General features: G+C 47.1%; 1 protein-coding gene across 1 annotated transcript in view; it reads right to left on the reverse strand.

Moving 5' to 3' along the window:
• LOC308379225 (inactive phospholipase C-like protein 2) overlaps nt 1-20000 on the reverse strand; it is a gene marked incomplete at both ends in the record, with an annotated part of 98165 nt that overhangs the window by 23824 nt on the left and 54341 nt on the right. The window contains 1 exon segment of the mRNA XM_080856283.1: nt 12651-15146. Coding sequence (XP_080712409.1) covers nt 12651-15146 — 2496 coding nt within the window.

Raw genomic sequence — 20000 nt, forward strand, 5'->3', positions numbered from 1 at the left:
CCTTCACTTTAATATTGTTTTGTCTTCCTTCACATGTCTTTCTATCCTCCTTCTTTCTTCCTCACTCACTCCCTGTTGATGCACAAAGGACACCCACTGGGAACTCTCACACACACACACACACACACACACACACACACACACACACACACACACACACACACACACACACACACACACACACACACTGGGAACTCTCTCTCTCACACACACACACACACACACACACACACCCACTAGGAACTCAACAGGGAATAGTGTCTTGAAAACAGAGTAAGCACACGCACAAACACAGGCACACACACACACACACAAACACATACAGGCACACACACACCCACACACACAAACACATGCACGCACACACACACACAAACACATACAGGCACACACACACCCACACAAACACATACACACACACACACACACACACACACACACACACATAAACACATACACACACACACACACACACACACACACATAAACACACACACACACACACACACACACACACACACACACACACACACACACACACACACACACACACACACACACACACACATAAACACATACACAGACACACACACATAAACACACACACACACACACACACACACACACACACACACACACACACACACACACACACATAAACACATACACAGACACACACACATAAACACACACACACACACACACACACACACACACACACACACACATAAACACATACACAGACACACCAACAAGCACTGGCATCCTCTCACCACTCCTTCTTTATCTTTTTTCTGCACATCCGCCGTCACTTCCATTTCTGAGGTTTACAGCCCTCTCTCGTGTCACACCAAATCCCAAGACACACACACACACATTACACACACACACACACACACACACACACACACACACACACACACACACACACACACACATAACACACACACAGACACACACACATAAGGGGCTTGGGCCAAGAGAGCGCGGGAAAATCCCACATCCTCCACACATAGTGCTAATTGATTCCAGACACTTTGTCTTCTGTTTGGTGAAGAGATGGAACGCAGGCAGGAAAAGAGAGAGGGGAAGAGAGAGGGGGAGAGAGAGAGGGAGAGAGAGAGGGAAAGAGAGAGAGGGGAAGAGAGAGAGGGGAAGAGAGAGAGGGGAAGAGAGAGAGGGAGAGAGAGAGGGAGAGAGAGAGGGAGAGAGAGAGGGAGAGAGAGAGGGAAAGAGAGAGGAAGTAGCGGTGTGGGGGACAGAGGATACTTTAGATGCTGTCAACACAACGCTCCAACCACAAACACAATCATGCACGCACACACACACACACACACACAGAAAAACACACACATATACACATGCACACACAGACACACACAAACAGACATACACCGCGTTCCACATTATTATGCAAATTGCATTTAAGGGTCATAAACATTATTTTTTTTGTTTTTCAATTAAAGTCATGGGTGGTTTTGTGTCTCAGGGCTAATTGAATGATTGAAATCAATCTCAGACACCTGAGATAATTTGTTTGCCAGGTGAGCCCAATCAAAGGAAAACTACTTAAGAAGGATGTTCCACATTATTAAGCAAGCTACATGTTTCAGGCAAAATGGGGAAGAAAACGGATCTCTCTGCTGCTGAAAAGCGGCAAATAGTGCAATACCTTGGTCAAGGTATCACAACATTGGATATTTCCAAAAGAATTGTGCATGATCATCGGACGGGGAAGAAATTTGTCACTGATTCACAGCACAAGTGGGTTCGTTCAGACAAAGGCAAGATAAGGAATATTTCTGCCAAACAAATGCGTAGGGTCAAGAGAGCAGCCACTAACATGCCATTGAATAGCAGCAAACAGGTGTTTGAAGCCGCTGGTGCCTCTGGAGTCTCGCGAACTTCAGGATGTAGGATGCTCAAGAGGTTTGCAAGTGTCCTTAAACCTTATTCGGCCACCCCTAAACCCAGCTCACAAGCAAAAAAGGTGGCAGTGGGCTCAGGACTACATAAAGACTAACTTTCAATCTGTTTTGTTTACGGATGAGTGCCGTGCAACCCTTGATAGTCCTGATGGATGGAGTAGTGGATGGTTGGTGAATGGCCACCATGTCCCAACAAGGCTAAGACGTCAACAAGGAGGTGGAGGAGTCATGTTTTGGGCCGGAATCATGGGGAGAGAGCTGGTAGGCCCCTTCAGGGTCTCGACGGTGTGAAAATGACCTCAGCAAAGTATGTAGAGTTTCTGACTGGCCACTTTCTTCCGTGGTACAGAAAGAAGAGCCGCGCCTTCCATAGCAAAGTCATATTTATGCATGACAATGCACCATCTCATGCTGCAAAGAATACCTCTGGGGCATTGGCTATAGCAGCCAATGCCCCAGAGGTATTCTTTGCATAAAAGAAGAGAAACTCATGGTGTGGCCCCCATCTTACCCTGACCTTAACCCTATTGAGAACCTTTGGAGCATCATCAAGCAAAAGATCTATGTGGGTGGAAGGCAGTTCTCATCCAATCAGGTGCTCTGGGAGGCTATAATGGCATCCTGATAAGACATTAAAGCAGAAACAATCAAAGAACTCATGAGTTCAATGGATGCCAGAATTGTGAAGTTGATATCAAAGAAGGGGTCCTATGTTAACATGTAACTTGACCTGTTAAGATGTTTTTGATTACATTTTTTTTTGATTTCAGTAAATATGGCCTCCTAATGCTGCAAATTCAACAAATGACAATTTTTAGTTCTTTACAACCTATAAAATATCTTAACTCTGAGACTTTGAAACTCTGCATAATAATTTGGAACACTGCATTTTGAGTTTTTTATTTTTGAAAAAAATACTGTTATCATTGGGAGGTTTGTTCAATACAATTTGAATTATACTCTAACAGTTGATGACTTGAAAATTATACTGACTAAATGTGCATTACTATTTAGGAAAATCTGAGCAAAGTGTCATTTGCATAATAATGTGGAACGCGGTGTACATGCACACACAAACACGCGCACACAAACGTGCATACACAGACACACAAGTGCATACACAGACACACACACGTGCATTCACAGACACACACACACACGTGCATACACACACACACACACACACACACACACACAATCCTCCTTCCACATCCATTCCTCCTAACCAATAACAAAGGAGGCCATCCATCCATCCATTCATTCATTACAGGAACAGGATGAGTTGAGCCTTTCTCTCCTGCTGGTGATTCTTCAATAGCAGCAGAACCAACCCATCAGCTCTTAGAGCCCTGCCCTCAGAACCAACCCATCAGCTCTTAGAGCCCTGCGCTCAGAACCAACCCATCAGCTCTTAGAGCCCTGCGCTCAGAACCAACCCATCAGCTCTTAGAGCCCTGCCCTCAGAACCAACCCATCAGCTCTTAGAGCCCTGCGCTCAGAACCAACCCATCAGCTCTTAGAGCCCTGCCCTCAGAACCAACCCATCAGCTCTTAGAGCCCTGCGCTGCCCTCAGAACCAACCCATCAGCTCTTAGAGCCCTGCGCTCAGAACCAACCCATCAGCTCTTAGAGCCCTGCGCTCAGAACCAACCCATCAGCTCTTAGAGCCCTGCGCTGCCCTCAGAACCAACCCATCAGCTCTTAGAGCCCTGCGCTCAGAACCAACCCATCAGCTCTTAGAGCCCTGCGCTCAGAACCAACCCATCAGCTCTTAGAGCCCTGCGCTCAGAACCAACCCATCAGCTCTTAGAGCCCTGCGCTCAGAACCAACCCATCAGCTCTTAGAGCCCTGCGCTCAGAACCAACCCATCAGCTCTTAGAGCCCTGCGCTCAGAACCAACCCATCAGCTCTTAGAGCCCTGCGCTGCCCTCAGAACCAACCCATCAGCTCTTAGAGCCCTGCCCTCAGAACCAACCCATCAGCTCTTAGAGCCCTGCCCTCAGAACCAACACATCAGCTCTTAGAGCCCTGCGCTCAGAACCAACCCATCAGCTCTTAGAGCCCTGCCCTCAGAACCAACCCATCAGCTCTTAGAGCCCTGCCCTCAGAACCAACCCATCAGCTCTTAGAGCCCTGCCCTCAGAACCAACACATCAGCTCTTAGAGCCCTGCGCTCAGAACCAACCCATCAGCTCTTAGAGCCCTGCCCTCAGAACCAACACATCAGCTCTTAGAGCCCTGCCCTCAGAACCAACCCATCAGCGCTTAGAGCCCTGCGCTGCCCTCAGAACCAACCCATCAGCTCTTAGAGCCCTGCGCTCAGAACCAACCCATCAGCTCTTAGAGCCCTGCCCTCAGAACCAACACATCAGCTCTTAGAGCCCTGTGCTGAGCTCTGTATTGGACCGGCAGCAGAACCAACACATCAGCTCTTAGAGCCCTGTGCTGAGCTCTGTATTGGACCGGCAGCAGAACCAACCCATCAGCTCTTAGAGCCCTGCCCTCAGAACCAACCCATCAGCTCTTAGAGCCCTGCGCTCAGAACCAACCCATCAGCTCTTAGACCCCTGCCCTCAGAACCAACCCATCAGCTCTTAGAGCCCTGCGCTGCCCTCAGAACCAACCCATCAGCTCTTAGAGCCCTGCGCTGCCCTCAGAACCAACCCATCAGCTCTTAGAGCCCTGCCCTCAGAACCAACCCATCAGCTCTTAGAGCCCTGCGCTCAGAACCAACCCATCAGCTCTTAGAGCCCTGCCCTCAGAACCAACCCATCAGCTCTTAGAGCCCTGCGCTCAGAACCAACCCATCAGCTCTTAGAGCCCTGCGCTCAGAACCAACCCATCAGCTCTTAGAGCCCTGCGCTCAGAACCAACCCATCAGCTCTTAGAGCCCTGCCCTCAGAACCAACCCATCAGCTCTTAGAGCCCTGCGCTGAGCTCTGTATTGGCCCGGCAGCAGAACCAACACATCAGCTCTTAGAGCCCTGCGCTGAGCTCTGTATTGGCCCGGCAGCAGAACCAACACATCAGCTCTTAGAGCCCTGCGCTGAGCTCTGTATTGGACCGGCAGCAGAACCAACACATTAGCTCCTAGAGCCCTGCCCTCAGAACCAACACATCAGCTCTTAGAGCCCTGCCCTGCCCTCTGTATTGGCCCGGCAGCAGCAGCTCTCGATTGCCTGACAGATTCTCTTCTGTTGATCGGAGGGCAGAGTCTTGCTGGCTTAGATTCATGGCTGTTTATGAAGGTAAAACTGAGGCCCAAAGACAGGCAGGTTGCACTATTATAACTCGCATTCAGGCTGTGTGTGTGTGTGTGTGTGTGTGTGTGTCTGTGTGTGTGTCTGTGTGTGTGTGTCTGTATGTGTGTGTGTTATTATTATAACTCGCATTCAGGCTGTGTGTGTGTGTGTGTGTGTGTGTGTGTGTGTGTGTGTGTGTGTGTGTGTGTGAGTGTGCCTGTTTGTGTGTGTGTGTGTGTGTGTGTTATTATTATAACTCGCATTCAGGCAAAAATATCGTTCTGGTGTCCCTGGCATACGTCACCTCTGCTGAGACACACCATTGCAAATGTTTTTTTTTTTTTTTTTTTTTTTTTAACCTACCCTGCATAAAAGATAACAAAAGTAACTTCAGGCATGGATAATCCTCAAAAGCAAGGCATCTATGAAGTTCAACCCGGAACACCACAGTAAAAGTCTAGCAATTTCGATGTAGACAACCTTTGCTCATGTAACAACAAAAACAGACTGTTTCACAACATTTGGTTATTAGCCCTCAGACACCCCTCCCCTGTTCTCCTCCTCTGAGCCCTGCTGTTCCAGAACAGTCTAGACATACAGCATGGCACAGTCACTCAGTGAACCTGCGCTCCGAACCTGCATCACCAGGCTGGGTATATGTGACCTAGCCTTACAGCCTAGCTGACACACAAGGAGGTTTCCTGCAATGCTGCATCACAAGGCTGGGTATATATGACCTAGCCTTACAGCCTAGCTGACACACAAGGAGGTTTCCTGCAATGCTGCATCACCAGGCTGGGTATATGTGACCTAGCCTTACAGCCTAGCTGACACACAAGGAGGTTTCCTGCAATGCTGCATCACCAGGCTGGGTATATGTGACCTAGCCTTACAGCCTAGCTGACACACAAGGAGGTTTCCTGCAATGCTGCATCACCAGGCTGGGTATATGTGACCTAGCCTTACAGCCTAGCTGACACACAAGGAGGTTTCCTGCAATGCTGCATCACCAGGCTGGGTATATATGACCTAGCCTTACAGCCTAGCTGACACACAAGGAGGTTTCCTGCAATGCTGCATCACCAGGCTGGGTATATATGACCTAGCCTTACAGCCTAGCTGACACACAAGGAGGTTTCCTGCAATGCTGCATCACCAGGCTGGGTATATGACCTAGCCTTACAGCCTAGCTGACACACAAGGAGGTTTCCTGCAATGCTGCATCACCAGGCTGGGTATATGTGACCTAGCCTTACAGCCTAGCTGACACACAAGGAGGTTTCCTGCAATGCTGCATCACCAGGCTGGGTATATGTGACCTAGCCTTACAGCCTAGCTGACACACAAGGAGGTTTCCTGCAATGCTGCATCACCAGGCTGGGTATATGTGACCTAGCCTTACAGCCTAGCTGACACACAAGGAGGTTTCCTGCAATGCTGCATCACCAGGCTGGGTATATGTGACCTAGCCTTACAGCCTAGCTGACACACAAGGAGGTTTCCTGCAATGCTGCATCACCAGGTGAGGGACAGGCAGTGAGGCTCTGCAAGGCGTTCTGTTCTGAAGGAGGACAAAGTGACTACTCGCATCTACTCGCGGGTGTATTAGGTTGGGATGTTCACTGATGACTTATTAAACTCAAAACATACAAACTGATACATTACGGTTTTTTTTCTTGCCATGACAAAGTTTTTGGAAGTTATGGTCCATTTCCCAAAAACTCCAATGTTCACAAACTTCAAACTTAAATCTCAAAACAAAACAAAATCGTGTAATCTTACATCGAAAGCACACTTTGCCTTCGGAATCACACAAAAACCATCTAATACACATACACATTACAACACAGCTATAACATGCTGGTGAGATCAATGATAAACATTTATGTAGAATCCTGCTACTGCAATGAGTAATGATGCTTATGGTTTCTCACCAGAACGACCTCTTTACCAGATGAACACAATATGAAAACCCAACACAACATTTTTTTTTTATTCCTCAATGTACTGTAGTAAAATAAACTATGCAACTGATAAACAATGTGGAATACAGTGAAATAATTATCGTTAATGTTAATGTATTTACCTATATGACCCCTGATAACCCGTGGTCTGGTTTATGGCCCTATTATTTATTTATCCTGCGGCTCTGATTGGTGTGTGAACCATTTGAACTCTTAGTGTTTCCACCAGGGGAATCGTGTGCTAATTGGATTCGAGCTGTGATGACTTAGTGAGTTAATGATATTGAATGCCAATGCTTTCTAAATGAGCACATGGTGCAGCCAGTCGTATATCGAGAGATTAGTGCGGAGAGTTTTTTTTTCAAAAATCTGAATAATGTGTAAAAAACAGCGGAATAGTGTTTATTGCTTTGGGAAATGGTTCTGTCTTTTGGTAGATGGCGTCATGGTTTAGGATGTTTAGTTTACAGGACCAGTTACGGTGTACAGTGTAAGTACAGCGCCCATCGTGTAGATTTACAGTGTGTAAGCGATCGAGAAAAACTGTAACATTTTTATGCCCCAAACGGCAGGGGAGCATCAGGAGTGTTTGATGACACTGTGTTTGTGAGGGCCTTGGCTGTCAGAACTGTTTTATATTCTTGACTGTTTTATATTCTTAAATGTTTTATATTCTTGACTGTTTTATATTCTTAACTGTTTTATATTCTTAAATGTTTTATATTCTTGACTGTTTTATATTCTTGACTGTTTTATATTCTTAAATGTTTTATATTCTTAACTGTTTTATATTCTTGCTCACGGCTCAGCCCCACAGGGACTTTTAAATTTAAAATGACCTCCGTTTCCGTTCCATCACTGTTGTCTCAAGTCAGAGGAAGTGGGGAGTCCCATTCATAATGCGTCCTTCATTCAGACAGAAGCGCACACACACACACACACACACACACACACACACACACACACACACACACACGTGCCTGCTGCCGTCGAACCTCATATATATGCACCATGGGTACACACTCAGCTCAGCCCACAAACAGCTTAACTGTTTAAGCCCTTCAATCACAACTAAGGATAACCTGAACAGAGGTTTGAAATACAGAGGAATACACACATTTACATCTGCTACTACCGCTACTAAAACAGTTAACAGTAAAGAAAGGACTTAACAAATAAATAACTGAAACAGTGGATCCATTTGTTGAATTTAATGTCAGTGACCTACGTATACTTTCTATAACTTATGCAAGCCCAACTCATGAGTCCTAAGAATTGGAGAAAGAGGACAACCAAGACATCGAAAACGTCCACACAAAAGAAAGAGAGATAGAAAAAAAAAAAAAAAATCAATGACACCAACTCACATCTCCGGATGGAGTGAGAGCAAGGAAGGAGAGGGGAAACTGTCTGTAAAAAATGTCATCAAATTAAGCTTTTTCAAAAAAGTGGCTCTGTCCTTTGATCAGTGTGTCTTATCTGTCTGTTACCTTGAGATAAGTGTGTCTGGTGTTTGCCTCGCTAGATCGCAGCACGAGCTCTGAGATGTGCAACCTTGAGCTACCTTGAGATCCTTGAACAGTATGAACCTGCCTGAGGCTCTCTGTGGCACTTCTGTGATGTTGTGATAACTGTTTTTCCCTCCTATCCTTTCATCCCTTATGTGACATTAGCATAGCTGCACCGTTTAGCGGCCAGTTTGTTTAAATATCGTGGCATGTAGACGTGCTAACAGTTTCAGTAGGAGGGTAACAACAGTAGCTGAATGTGATAAATGAAAACTGAATGAAAACATGTCAGTTGTGTGATTTTGTGATAACTGTTTTTCCATCCTATCCTTTCATCCCTAATGTGATTTGCTGCTAGCTGGCTAGCTATGGCCCAAAACACAGTGCAAGTGGAACATGGAAGCACATTAGCATAGCTGCACCGTTTAGCGGCCATTTTGTTAAAAAATCGTGGCATGTAGACGTGCTAACAGTTTCAGTAGGAGGGTAACAACAGCAGCTGAATGGAATACATTAAAACTGAATGAAAAAAAAGGTTTTTGCCATTTTTTTGGCAACTTATGTTGTTAACTCATCTGGTTTTACAATCTAAACTGAACTTAGTGCTCTTTCATTATCCATTTGAACTGTGTCCATGTATAGGTTAGATCACTGCAGGCGTATTAGTAGGGTTCACAGACATAAACCAGAGGGTAACACAACAGGACTCTAGTCTGGAGGCTGGCGCCGTATGCAGTCTGTTGTGATCCGTGGTGCCCCTGCTGTTCTTCAAACACACACACACACACACACACACACACACACACACACACACACACACACACACACACACACACACACCACATCCAAATGCCTGCCCTCACTTCTGGTGTATAAACTCCTAGGGAGGGCAATGGGGATGTTTTCAAGGAGGCCAGATTGTGTGGCAAGCTGCACCTTCACCAACATGTGCCCAGGGCCTCGAAGAGTGTACAAACAGGGTTCGACCCAACCCTGTGCCCAAGGCTTCGGAGAGTACAAACAGGGTTTTACTTTTTTCCCGTAGACCAGGCAGCATAGTCCTTTACAACTTGTTCAGTGTTTTGTGGCTGGGTGTGTGTGTGTGTGTGTGTGTGTGTGTGTGTGTTTTGTCCAGTGTTTAGTAGCTGGGGAGGATGGATTTCTGTGAGGCTTCCGACAGTTTCTCTTTCTCTTCGGGAACAGACCCCGGCTCTGAAATAGGAATGATATCTCTGCTGTCTGTCTACCCTGGCCTCTTTTTGCTGCCTCTCCTCATTAACACAGAGAAGCCACGTCAGTAACAAACACACACACACACACACACACACACACACACACACACACACACACACACACACACACACACACACACACACACACACACACACACACACACACACACACACACACACACACACACACACACACACACACACACACACACACACACACACACACACTCTCCACGTAGATGATGACTCACCCTGCTGCCTCATAGCCTCCGTTTCTCTGCACCCAGAGCACATCTCTAAGCCCAGCTCTGTTCTAAGTCTCTTCATGCGCTGTACATGTGTTAGGTTAGGGTGAGTTATGGTAAGGGGGGGGGAGGGTTTGTTTTAATTACCTCCGCCAAGGAGGTTATGTTTTCCCCCCCTGTATGTTTGTTTGTTTGTTTGTTTGTTTGTTTGTTAGCAGGATTACGCAGAAACGCATGGACCGATTTGCCTCAAACTTTGTGGGGAGATTGGGTAATATAATGGCACTAATTGATTAGATTTTCAGATGTCAAGGTCAAAGGTCAAGGTCACAAGGCAGAGGTTTGCATTCTCTGAATGCTCCCGTTCTTGTTTTAAAGCATGTTTTCACAGGATAATCTTCCGAGATTGTCTACCACTGATTTACGTTGAAAGGCTTCTGTATTCTGTATCTTATCCCTCCTATGTAATGGTGGAGGTGACAATATACATATGTCTGTGGCCACATACCCTGATCTATTTCTGTATTCACCTGGATCACTACAGCTTCATAGCCTCTGTATTTCAAGACCATTCCGACCTTTCTACAGCACAACAACAGCAACAACAATAACAACAACAAACCCCTTTGATCACAACCTTTTCCATCTGCACACTCATTCACTCATCACTTAATAGCCTTGATTTGCCTGGGGCCCTTGTGCTAATTCACTACTGTTAACCAGTGTTCATCTAGCTTATAGTACAGCCTCTTCTGGTGGGTAAATATTGAGTCATTAGCGCTGCTCTTGCCTCTGTTCCTGCTTCTCAAAGAACAGTGGATTAGCGAGCAGACAGTCACGCTAGGACTAACATCTCTTGTAGCTTCTGATTCATGCCACTGCTTCGAGGCATAAACAACCCACTAATTGGACCTCATTGGAACAACACGACCTCACTCTCTCTGTCTCTCTCTGTCTCTCTCTCTCTCTCTCTCTCTCTCTCTCTCTCTCTCTCCTATCCCTAATTGAAGTTGCTGTGACCAGTTCTTAAATGAAGACATTCTTTCCCACTTTAAATTAATGAAATAAGTGAACAAACAAAAAAAAGTTCCACAAGCCATAGGAAAAGGTTTGATGTAGAATGAGCCTCCATCAAAAGTAGACATAAACAGTGGAGGCGGGGGTGATGGAGAGACAGTGGAGGCGGGGGTGATGGAGAGACAGTGAGAGGGGGGGGGGGGGGGGGGTGATGGAGAGACAGTGAGGGGGGGTGGGGGGGGGGTGATGGAGAGACAGTGAGGGGGGGGGGGGGGGGGGGGGGGGGTAAACAGTGAAGGCAGGGGTGATGGAGTTACAGTGACTGTTAGAGAGCAGAGGAGCCAAGTGCAATTGATCCAGAGATGTCAGCGAAGTGCCTGAACCCCCGCGGAGTTAAAATGGGATAATACCCTTCCTTCCTTCCTTCCGCCCTCCAGAATGCCTGCAATGTGTAGCACTTCTTATCTAAACAGAGATGCCAGCATCCCCTGGATATCTTAACTTTGATCCATTGACAAGCACTCCAAGAGCAGCCTACTGATTGAATTGCTGTTTGGCAGTGAACATCAGTTTACATAAACGCATGAGTAATAACTCCTACACACCGGTCACGTCAGACATGCTTCTCCTCAAATAGTCAGAAAATAAAGAGCAATATTTTGCGGCCACCAGTTGTTTAATCAGTCGAATCGTGAGCTGGTGTGTTATCACTGTTGAGATAAAGTCGGAATACACAGTACACAGTAATAAACAGTAGACCCGACCACATTGGGGCTTGAAGCTCAAGGAGGTCACAGGTTCGAATCCGCCCCGATGCCATTTTCTCCTGTCCACTCCCCACCTCTTCTCCCTCTCATTTCCTGTCCCAAAACAAATCTTAAAAAAAAAGAAAGAAGGAATACACAGTGTGTGTGTGTGTGTGTGTGTGTGTGTGAGTGGCTCTTACCTGGACATTCTCTCTGAGTTCGGTGGCTTCCCTGAGTGGCTGTGAGCAGTGGCGTGTGTGTGTGTGTGTGAACCTTACCTGGACATTCTCTCCGAGGTCAGTGGCTTCCCTGAGTGGCTAGTAGTTCTACTATTATTTGTCTTTCATAGGTATAGCTTGTGTTTAGTACTTATTGTTAAGTTATGTTATTTTATGTTATATCATGTGGAGTACTTCTATGTTATGTAATGTCTTGTTATGTTATGGTAGTGTGGTACGGTGTCCTGTCCTAAGAATGTCAGTGCCCAGTCTGACTCTGTTGTTCTGTGCATCTTGTCAATAAAAGACTTGACTTGACTTACCTGGACATTCTCTCTGAGGTCCGTGGCTTCCCTGAGTGGCTGTGAGCAGTGGTGTGTGTGTGTGTGTTGGTGTGTGTGTGTGTGTGTGTGTGTGTGTGTGTGTGAGTGGCTCTTACCTGGACATTCTCTCTGAGGTAGGTGGCTTCCCTGAGTGGCTGTGAGCAGTGGCGTGTGTGTGTGTGTTGGTGTGTGTGTGTGTGTGTGTGTGTGTGTGAGTGGCTCTTACCTGGACATTCTCTCTGAGGTCCGTAGCTTCCCTGAGTGGCTGAGTGGAGGCCCTGAACAGCTCGTCCACCACCTTGATGCCCGTGGTTTTGGTGGAGGTGTACTCTCGAGTTTTGCGTCCTTTCCTCACCGACAGGCCCCTCTTGTGTGCCTTGCCCCCGCCGCGGCGGTTGGTGATGGCCACGTGCACAAACAGAGTGGTGTTGGGCAGGAACTCCCCGGTGAGAGACTGCAGGGGAACGTGGCGGTAGCCTGGCTGCAGGCACTCGAACGGGATGGTGTATTGACCAATGAACTCGTCTCCGATGTAGTCGTCGTCCAACACCACGAAGCGGAGCGCCGCTAGTTCCGGAAGGTTGATCTGGAACTCGAAGCTCTCGTCGAAGATGGGGTTGTCACCGTTCTGGGAGACGGTCTTGGTGCGCTGCTCGGCGCAGTCGGCGGGGATGCCGTGGATTTCCACGTAGATGTAGGGCTCCACCACGTCCCCCTTCGCCGCTGAGCCGCGCGGCTTCGGCAAGTTCTGGCCGCTGATCACCTTAATGTGCAAAAGCTGTGCGGAGACGCCGGGCAGGGAGTCTCGTGCGTTGGCGCTGAAGTATGACACCTCCTCCCTCATGATGGCGGGCCGCAGCACGTAACCGCAGTTGCCGTTCTGGCGGAACCAGCCCAGGTTGAGGTCCATCATCAGTCCCGGCGTCTGGTAGTTCATGGCCACAATCTGGCAGCCACACTTCCAGAAGTCCTGGGGGTTCATGTTGCTGGCATCGATGCGCATTGGCGTCGGGTAGACCCGCGACAGGAAGCGCTTGTTGTAGCCTACAAAGTCCTCCGGGAACTCGTTGGCGAAGCGGTTGGCGTCCACCTCGTTGAACGAGCACATCTCCCAGTGCCTCTGTTCCCTTCTGGACGTCTCAAAGTCCCTGAATTGCACCGACTTACAGAGTGAGACCAGGTCCGAGAGCTCCTTGCAGAGTCGCAGGCGTTTGCACCCGATCCCATTGAGGTTGTCCTTGTCGTCTGCCCCAACCAATCGCCTCGACATCTCAAGCCCCTCCTCTTCGTCCGTCACTTCCCCCTCTGAGTCAGGGTAGTTGGGCGGAAGACGTTTACCCTTGAGGAGGATTCGGCCCTTTAGTTTTTCGGGGGACGGCAAGTAGTGCTCCTCAGGGTTCGGCGGCTCGACCAAAAGCTTGTCACCCAGGATCTTCTTCATGTGCTGGGCCATGGCCCTCTGCTGTGGCACGCCACAGTGAACGACTAAGCACAGGATCAGAGGGTACTCGGAGCTCTCGAAGGCGTACTGGTTGATTACGTCCAGCACTTTGCAGAAGGCGAGCTGCGAGGCCACGGAACTTCCCACGTAGACCACGGGCTCGCAGTCCGGCCCGTCCCACACCACCATCTCGAGACTCCGGCAGCCCATGCGCAGGGCTCGTATGTAGCTGGAGATGTCGGCGGAGCCCCAGAAGTGGTCCTCCAGGAGGGAGGCGTTGTGCGAGGAGTTGATGTAGTAGTGCGACAGCGGCTGGTTCATGTCCTGGCACACGCGTTTGTGCTGCGGGTCGAAGATGTGGCACTCGGGAGACAGGAGGTAGTGGGTGAACCCGTCGATGGACAGGCAGCCTCGCTCCCTGCCCTCCTTCGACGGCTCGAACTTCTGGACGATGGGGTGGCACATCTCCTCGGTGACCCCTTCCACGCCTTGCTCCACCTCCACGAACAGCATCAGGTCCTTGCTGTCGAGGTGCTCCTTGTTGGTGGAGAACTGCATCATGAGGAAAAACACCTCGGGTCGTGTGCAGAGCTCGCAGTAGGCCTCTACGAACGTATCGCCGTTGATATCCTCCCCGTACTCGTCTTTGGCCTTCTGCAGCTCCTTGAACTTCAGCTCGATCCTGGACTCCTTCATGCCGGGGTTCAGGCCCTTGATGATCTGCGTGGCGCGGAGGAGCTCGATGTGCCCCTGCTTCGCCACGTCGGCCAGCTCAAACACGGAGCCGATCCACGACGTGCGCAGGCTGGGCTGGCTCGCTTCGGCCGCGTCGTCGTCCACCGTGTGCCTCCCGTAGGACACCAGGTAGCGCAGCCCCATCACCCACGTGCTGACCACGTCTGGCGTGCAGGCCACCAGGTCCAGCGACTCGTAGTTCTCCCCGTAGATGATGGAAAAGGCGCACTCGTCGGGGAACTGGTCCGACAGGCCGTTGCTCCTCAGGACCGGAGTCTTCTTCCCCAGACGTACCTCCTTGATGCTCTTGATCTCCATCTTGGCCTTCTCCGAGTCCTTCTTGGAGGGCTCCCAGCGCAGCCAGCAGAGGTCAGCGTCGAGCACGAAGTAGCGGTTGTACATGCGCGAGTTGGAGCGCACCTTCTTCATCTCGCAACCCTCCATCATGAAGGCCATGCAGGCGGCCGTGCTGTTCATCTTGCGGTCGCTGGGCATGGAGCTGAACGACACCGTCTTCTTGCGCGACTGCCTCTGCTTCGAACCATCCTGAGGAGGGGGAAAAAGAAAGGGAAATGTTATGGAATTAATGGAATCATTTCACTCCAATCCTCACACAACACACGAAAAAAACACATGATAAATTCTTGGCACTTTCCAGTAATTGCATAACAATTTACATAAACTTGTTATTTATTCGCTGCTCTCTGGGAATTGTATCCTGCATCATTTCTGTCATAATCATTTGAACCACTGAAGCGCATAGTTGTTTACACAAACAAAAAACACCTAGAACACTAACATCAAAACCTTATCTTGACTGTACAGCTGTTTAAAACACCTAGAACACTAACATCAAAACCTTATCTTGACTGTACAGCTGTTTAAAACACCTAGAACACTAACATCAAAACCTTATCTTGACTGTACAGCTGTTTAAAACACCTAGAACACTAACATCAAAACCTTATCTTGACTGTACAGCTGTTTAAAATACCTAGAACACTAACATCAAAACCTTATCTTGACAGTACAGCTGTTTAAAACACCCAAAACACTAACATCAAAACCTCATCTTGACTGTACAGCTGTTTAAAACAATCCAAAATGTCCCCACGCATATCAACAGAAAGAGCTGAATGAGAATGGTTATTGAATATCATGACACTGAACCATGAACCACAAAACTCAGTTTTGGATGATCCCCACCGCTGGGCTCATCACGGGCCTGACTCGTCTGTTCCCATAAACTGTAATATAATATAATAGTCACTGTCTGTTTGTCTGTTTCTTTTTAAAGGCCAGGGAAGTGGTATAATGATAGAGTGCCAAGTAACAGAGCAGACATGTCAGAGAGAGAGAGAGAGAGAAGGAGAGGAATATATATATATATATATATATATATAGAGAGAGAGAGAGAGAGAGAGAAGGAGAGATAGAGAGAAAGAGAGAGAGAGAGAGAGAGAGAAGGAGAAAGAGGGATATATATATATATATAGAGAGAGAGAGAGAGAGAGAGAGAGAGAGAAGGAGAAAGAGGGATATGTATATATATATATATATATATATAGAGAGAGAGAGAGAGAGAGAGAGTTAGAGATGAAAAGCGAGAGAAAGAGAGGAACAGGGAGGAGCAGAAACGGAGGATAAAATTGCCGGGGAACATTTCTGACAGTTTCATCTGTGAAGTGTGTATCAATACGTCAAACACCTGGATAAGATTCAGACCTGACTTTTGAAAAATGTCTAGAATGGTTATTATGGGTAATTTAGAGAAAATGAGCGGACAAACAGCCACACACACACATACACACACACACACAGACACACACACACTGAGAGGACAAGCAGCCACCTGCTGTTGTTCATTGTGTTTGTCAAAACCCACATATCACCTTAAGACGCGTGGGAGTGTCAATCTAGCATGATTGGAGGGAAAATATAAGAGAGATTCTGCTGGAGCTTTGGGCAGACAGGGCTGGTTGGCATGATGGAGCTGTGGGCAGACAGGGCTGGTTGGCATGATGGAGCTATGGGCAGACAGGGCTGGTTGGCATGATGGAGCTATGGGCAGACAGGGCTGGTTGGCATGATGGAGCTATGGGCAGACATACAGGGCTGGTTGGCATGATGGAGCTATGGGCAGACATACAGGGCTGGTTGGCATGATGGAGCTATGGGCAGACAGGGCTGGTTGGCATGATGGAGCTATGGGCAGACATACAGGGCTGGTTGGTATGATGCACTCAATCCATATCTGACTGACCCAGTTTAACTGGCGCCCGCCCTGGACCGGCCTCACTGCTCTACACCCAAGTGTGAAGTCGCACATACATTCATGCATTCTTAGACACACACACACACACACATACACACACACACGCACACCACACACACACACACACACACACATACATACATTCATGCATTCTTAGCCATTTTGTGCTGTGGATCAAACACACACACACACACACACACACACGCACACACACTCACACACACACACACAAACAAACACAAATATGTGCAAGGAAGAACACTTAAATACCATACTAGTGCAACTACTTCCCCAGTTTGACAATACTGCTCCTTGGGATAGACAAATGTATAACAGAGGATCTCAGACCTTGAGAAGGCATGGTATTCAATCACAGGTCTACTGCTCGAGGGCAGTGCAATGGCCTCTGGACTTACAGAAGCACGACAACAATGTGTTGATGTTTTCTTCCTTTGCCTTTTGTCTTTAATGTCAGAAAAGGTGATGTTTCATGTAAGGTTGCTGTTCATGGAGATAGAGAAAGTCCAAAATTGTGGACAACGAAAATGAATCCAGTTTTCTCAGCTTCCTTAACTGATCTACTATGCTGCAGTTGGTAAACACAGGAGAAATGCACACACACACACACACACACACACACACACACACACACACACACACACACACACACACACACACACACACACACACACACACACACACACACACACACACACACACACACACACACACACACGCGCGGGGCACAGATGTGGATGCTGATTGAGGTAAGCCTCCCTTCAGACTGGACCTGCATGCAGGGGTCATGCGTGCAGATGAAGGTGTCCGGTCCCACAGTGTCATTACAGGCCCTTTGCCCGTGTGTGTGTGTGTGTGTGTGTGTGTGTTTGAGCCCTTTGCCCCAGCCGTCCATCAGAAATCAATTTGAGTTCCACACTCCTCCACCCTGATGGGAACGGACACACACACACACACACACACACACACACACACACACACACACACACACACACACACACACACACGGACACGCAGGTTCCTCTCCCACAATGGCTTCTGATCGATGCTCTAACGACTGGCCTAATGACTGTTTCTCACCACACAATCGACGGTGCTTGAGCCTCGAAATCCATATTCATACGAAGCGCACAGAAAACACGAGTACGCACAAGCACGCATTCATGCACACACACAGGCACCGACACCACACACACACACACACACACACACACACACACACACACACACACACACACACAACACTGCACGAGCACATAAAATCAAAATAAGGGGTTTCGATTGCTGCCTGATGAATGGCATCATTACATTTAAATGGTAAAGGTAAAGGTCGGGTATTTAGCAGAAGCGCACGCACGCATGCACACACGCATGCACGCACGCACGCACACTCAGACACACACACCCACGCACGCACACACACACACACACACAAACACACACACACACAAACACACCACACACACACATTCAACAAAAGCAAAACATACATCCAGTTAAGCATTTCTCACACAGTCCTTGCAAGAACCAGTGCCAAGGGAGAAATAAACTGTTGTAGACTGTGAGGTTCAAACTACAGGCAATGTTGGTGCAGATGCATCAATAGACACACACACACACACATTCATGCATACATACACACAGACACACACATTCATGCATACATACTTACATACAGACACACACACACACACACACACACACACACACACACACACACACACACACACACACATTCATGCATACATACACACATACACATTCATGCATACATACATACATACAGACACACGAACACGCGCGCATTCATGCATACATACACACATACACACACACACACACACACAACCCAAGAAGCTTTGAACCCTTAGCAAGACTCATTCTACCTGGGTGAAAGAAGATGAAAGACAGATCAAGAGAACAGATAAAGAAAGAGACAGATGAAGACAGAGGGCAAAGTCAAAATGACAGCGGCAAAAAAGTGGGTTGTAGAATCATTCGGAATGGGTCACAACGTTTAGCTAATTACTGAAGTAATATTGCTAAGTTACGTATTTTATTGTAATTTGTGGTGAGAATGTGACTTAGATTGAATACGTTCAATGTATTTTTGTGTGTGGAAAAGAAATCACAACATCTATATTTGTACAACAAGCTAATTTGATGAAGAATATAAAGTAAAGTTTGAATCATTTAGTAGGGGTGTGCAAAAAAATCGATTCACAATCGTATCGCGATGCAAGTGCTCCCGATTCAGAATCGATTCATAAAATTTCAAAAATCGATTCATATTTATAATTTTTTTTTTTTTTGTTTTTTTAAGATTAACGTTCTTTTTGGCTTCGCAAACTGTGTAGTAGGCTAACGTTACGGTTTGAGTGATGGTGAGCGCGATACGGCGAAATGGTTGATAAAAAGCTTCTGAATAGAAAGTTTACCTTTACAAGTTGTGTTGTGCAAAAGAAGCAAGCTTCACTGTTGTCTGAAAATGTCAATAGGCAGCTGGCTGAAAGCACAGAAGTAGTAGGCTTACCTTTTATTGGTAACCTTACTGTTACGGTTCATTGTTTTTGAAATAAGAGGCCTGCCCTCTATGTTCACAGCAAACTTGAAAAAAGAAAATATTAAGCCATGGTTTAACTGCACTATTGGCTGAGTCTGAAATGTGCACTTTATAATTTAATTTTGTACCGCCCTGTTTGGCAATGTTATTTGTCAATAAAATAAAACATTGGATAAAGCAAGCCAATCCACTTTTCCATGATAAGAGCATAAAAATATTTGCGATGAATTCATTTGCGATTAATCGCAATTCATTTTGAGTTAACTATGACAAAAATGCGATTAATCGCGATTAAATATTTTAATCGTTTGACAGCACTAACATTTACATACTGTGAATACATTTTTTTTAATCGAGAATCGTTTTTGAATCGAAAATCGATTTTGAATCGAATCGTGAGCCTAAAAATCGGTATCGAATCGAATCGTGACATTTTCTGAATCGTGCACCCCTATCATTTAGTTTGGCAAAAGGTGAAGCAAATAGTCCCCAGATAACTTGACAGTGTGGTAACAAAATCTATCTACAGTCTATCTATCTGATG

Source organism: Sprattus sprattus (assembly GCF_963457725.1).
Source record: "Sprattus sprattus genome assembly, chromosome: 18".
In the NCBI taxonomy this organism is placed as follows: Eukaryota; Metazoa; Chordata; class Actinopteri; order Clupeiformes; family Clupeidae; genus Sprattus; species Sprattus sprattus.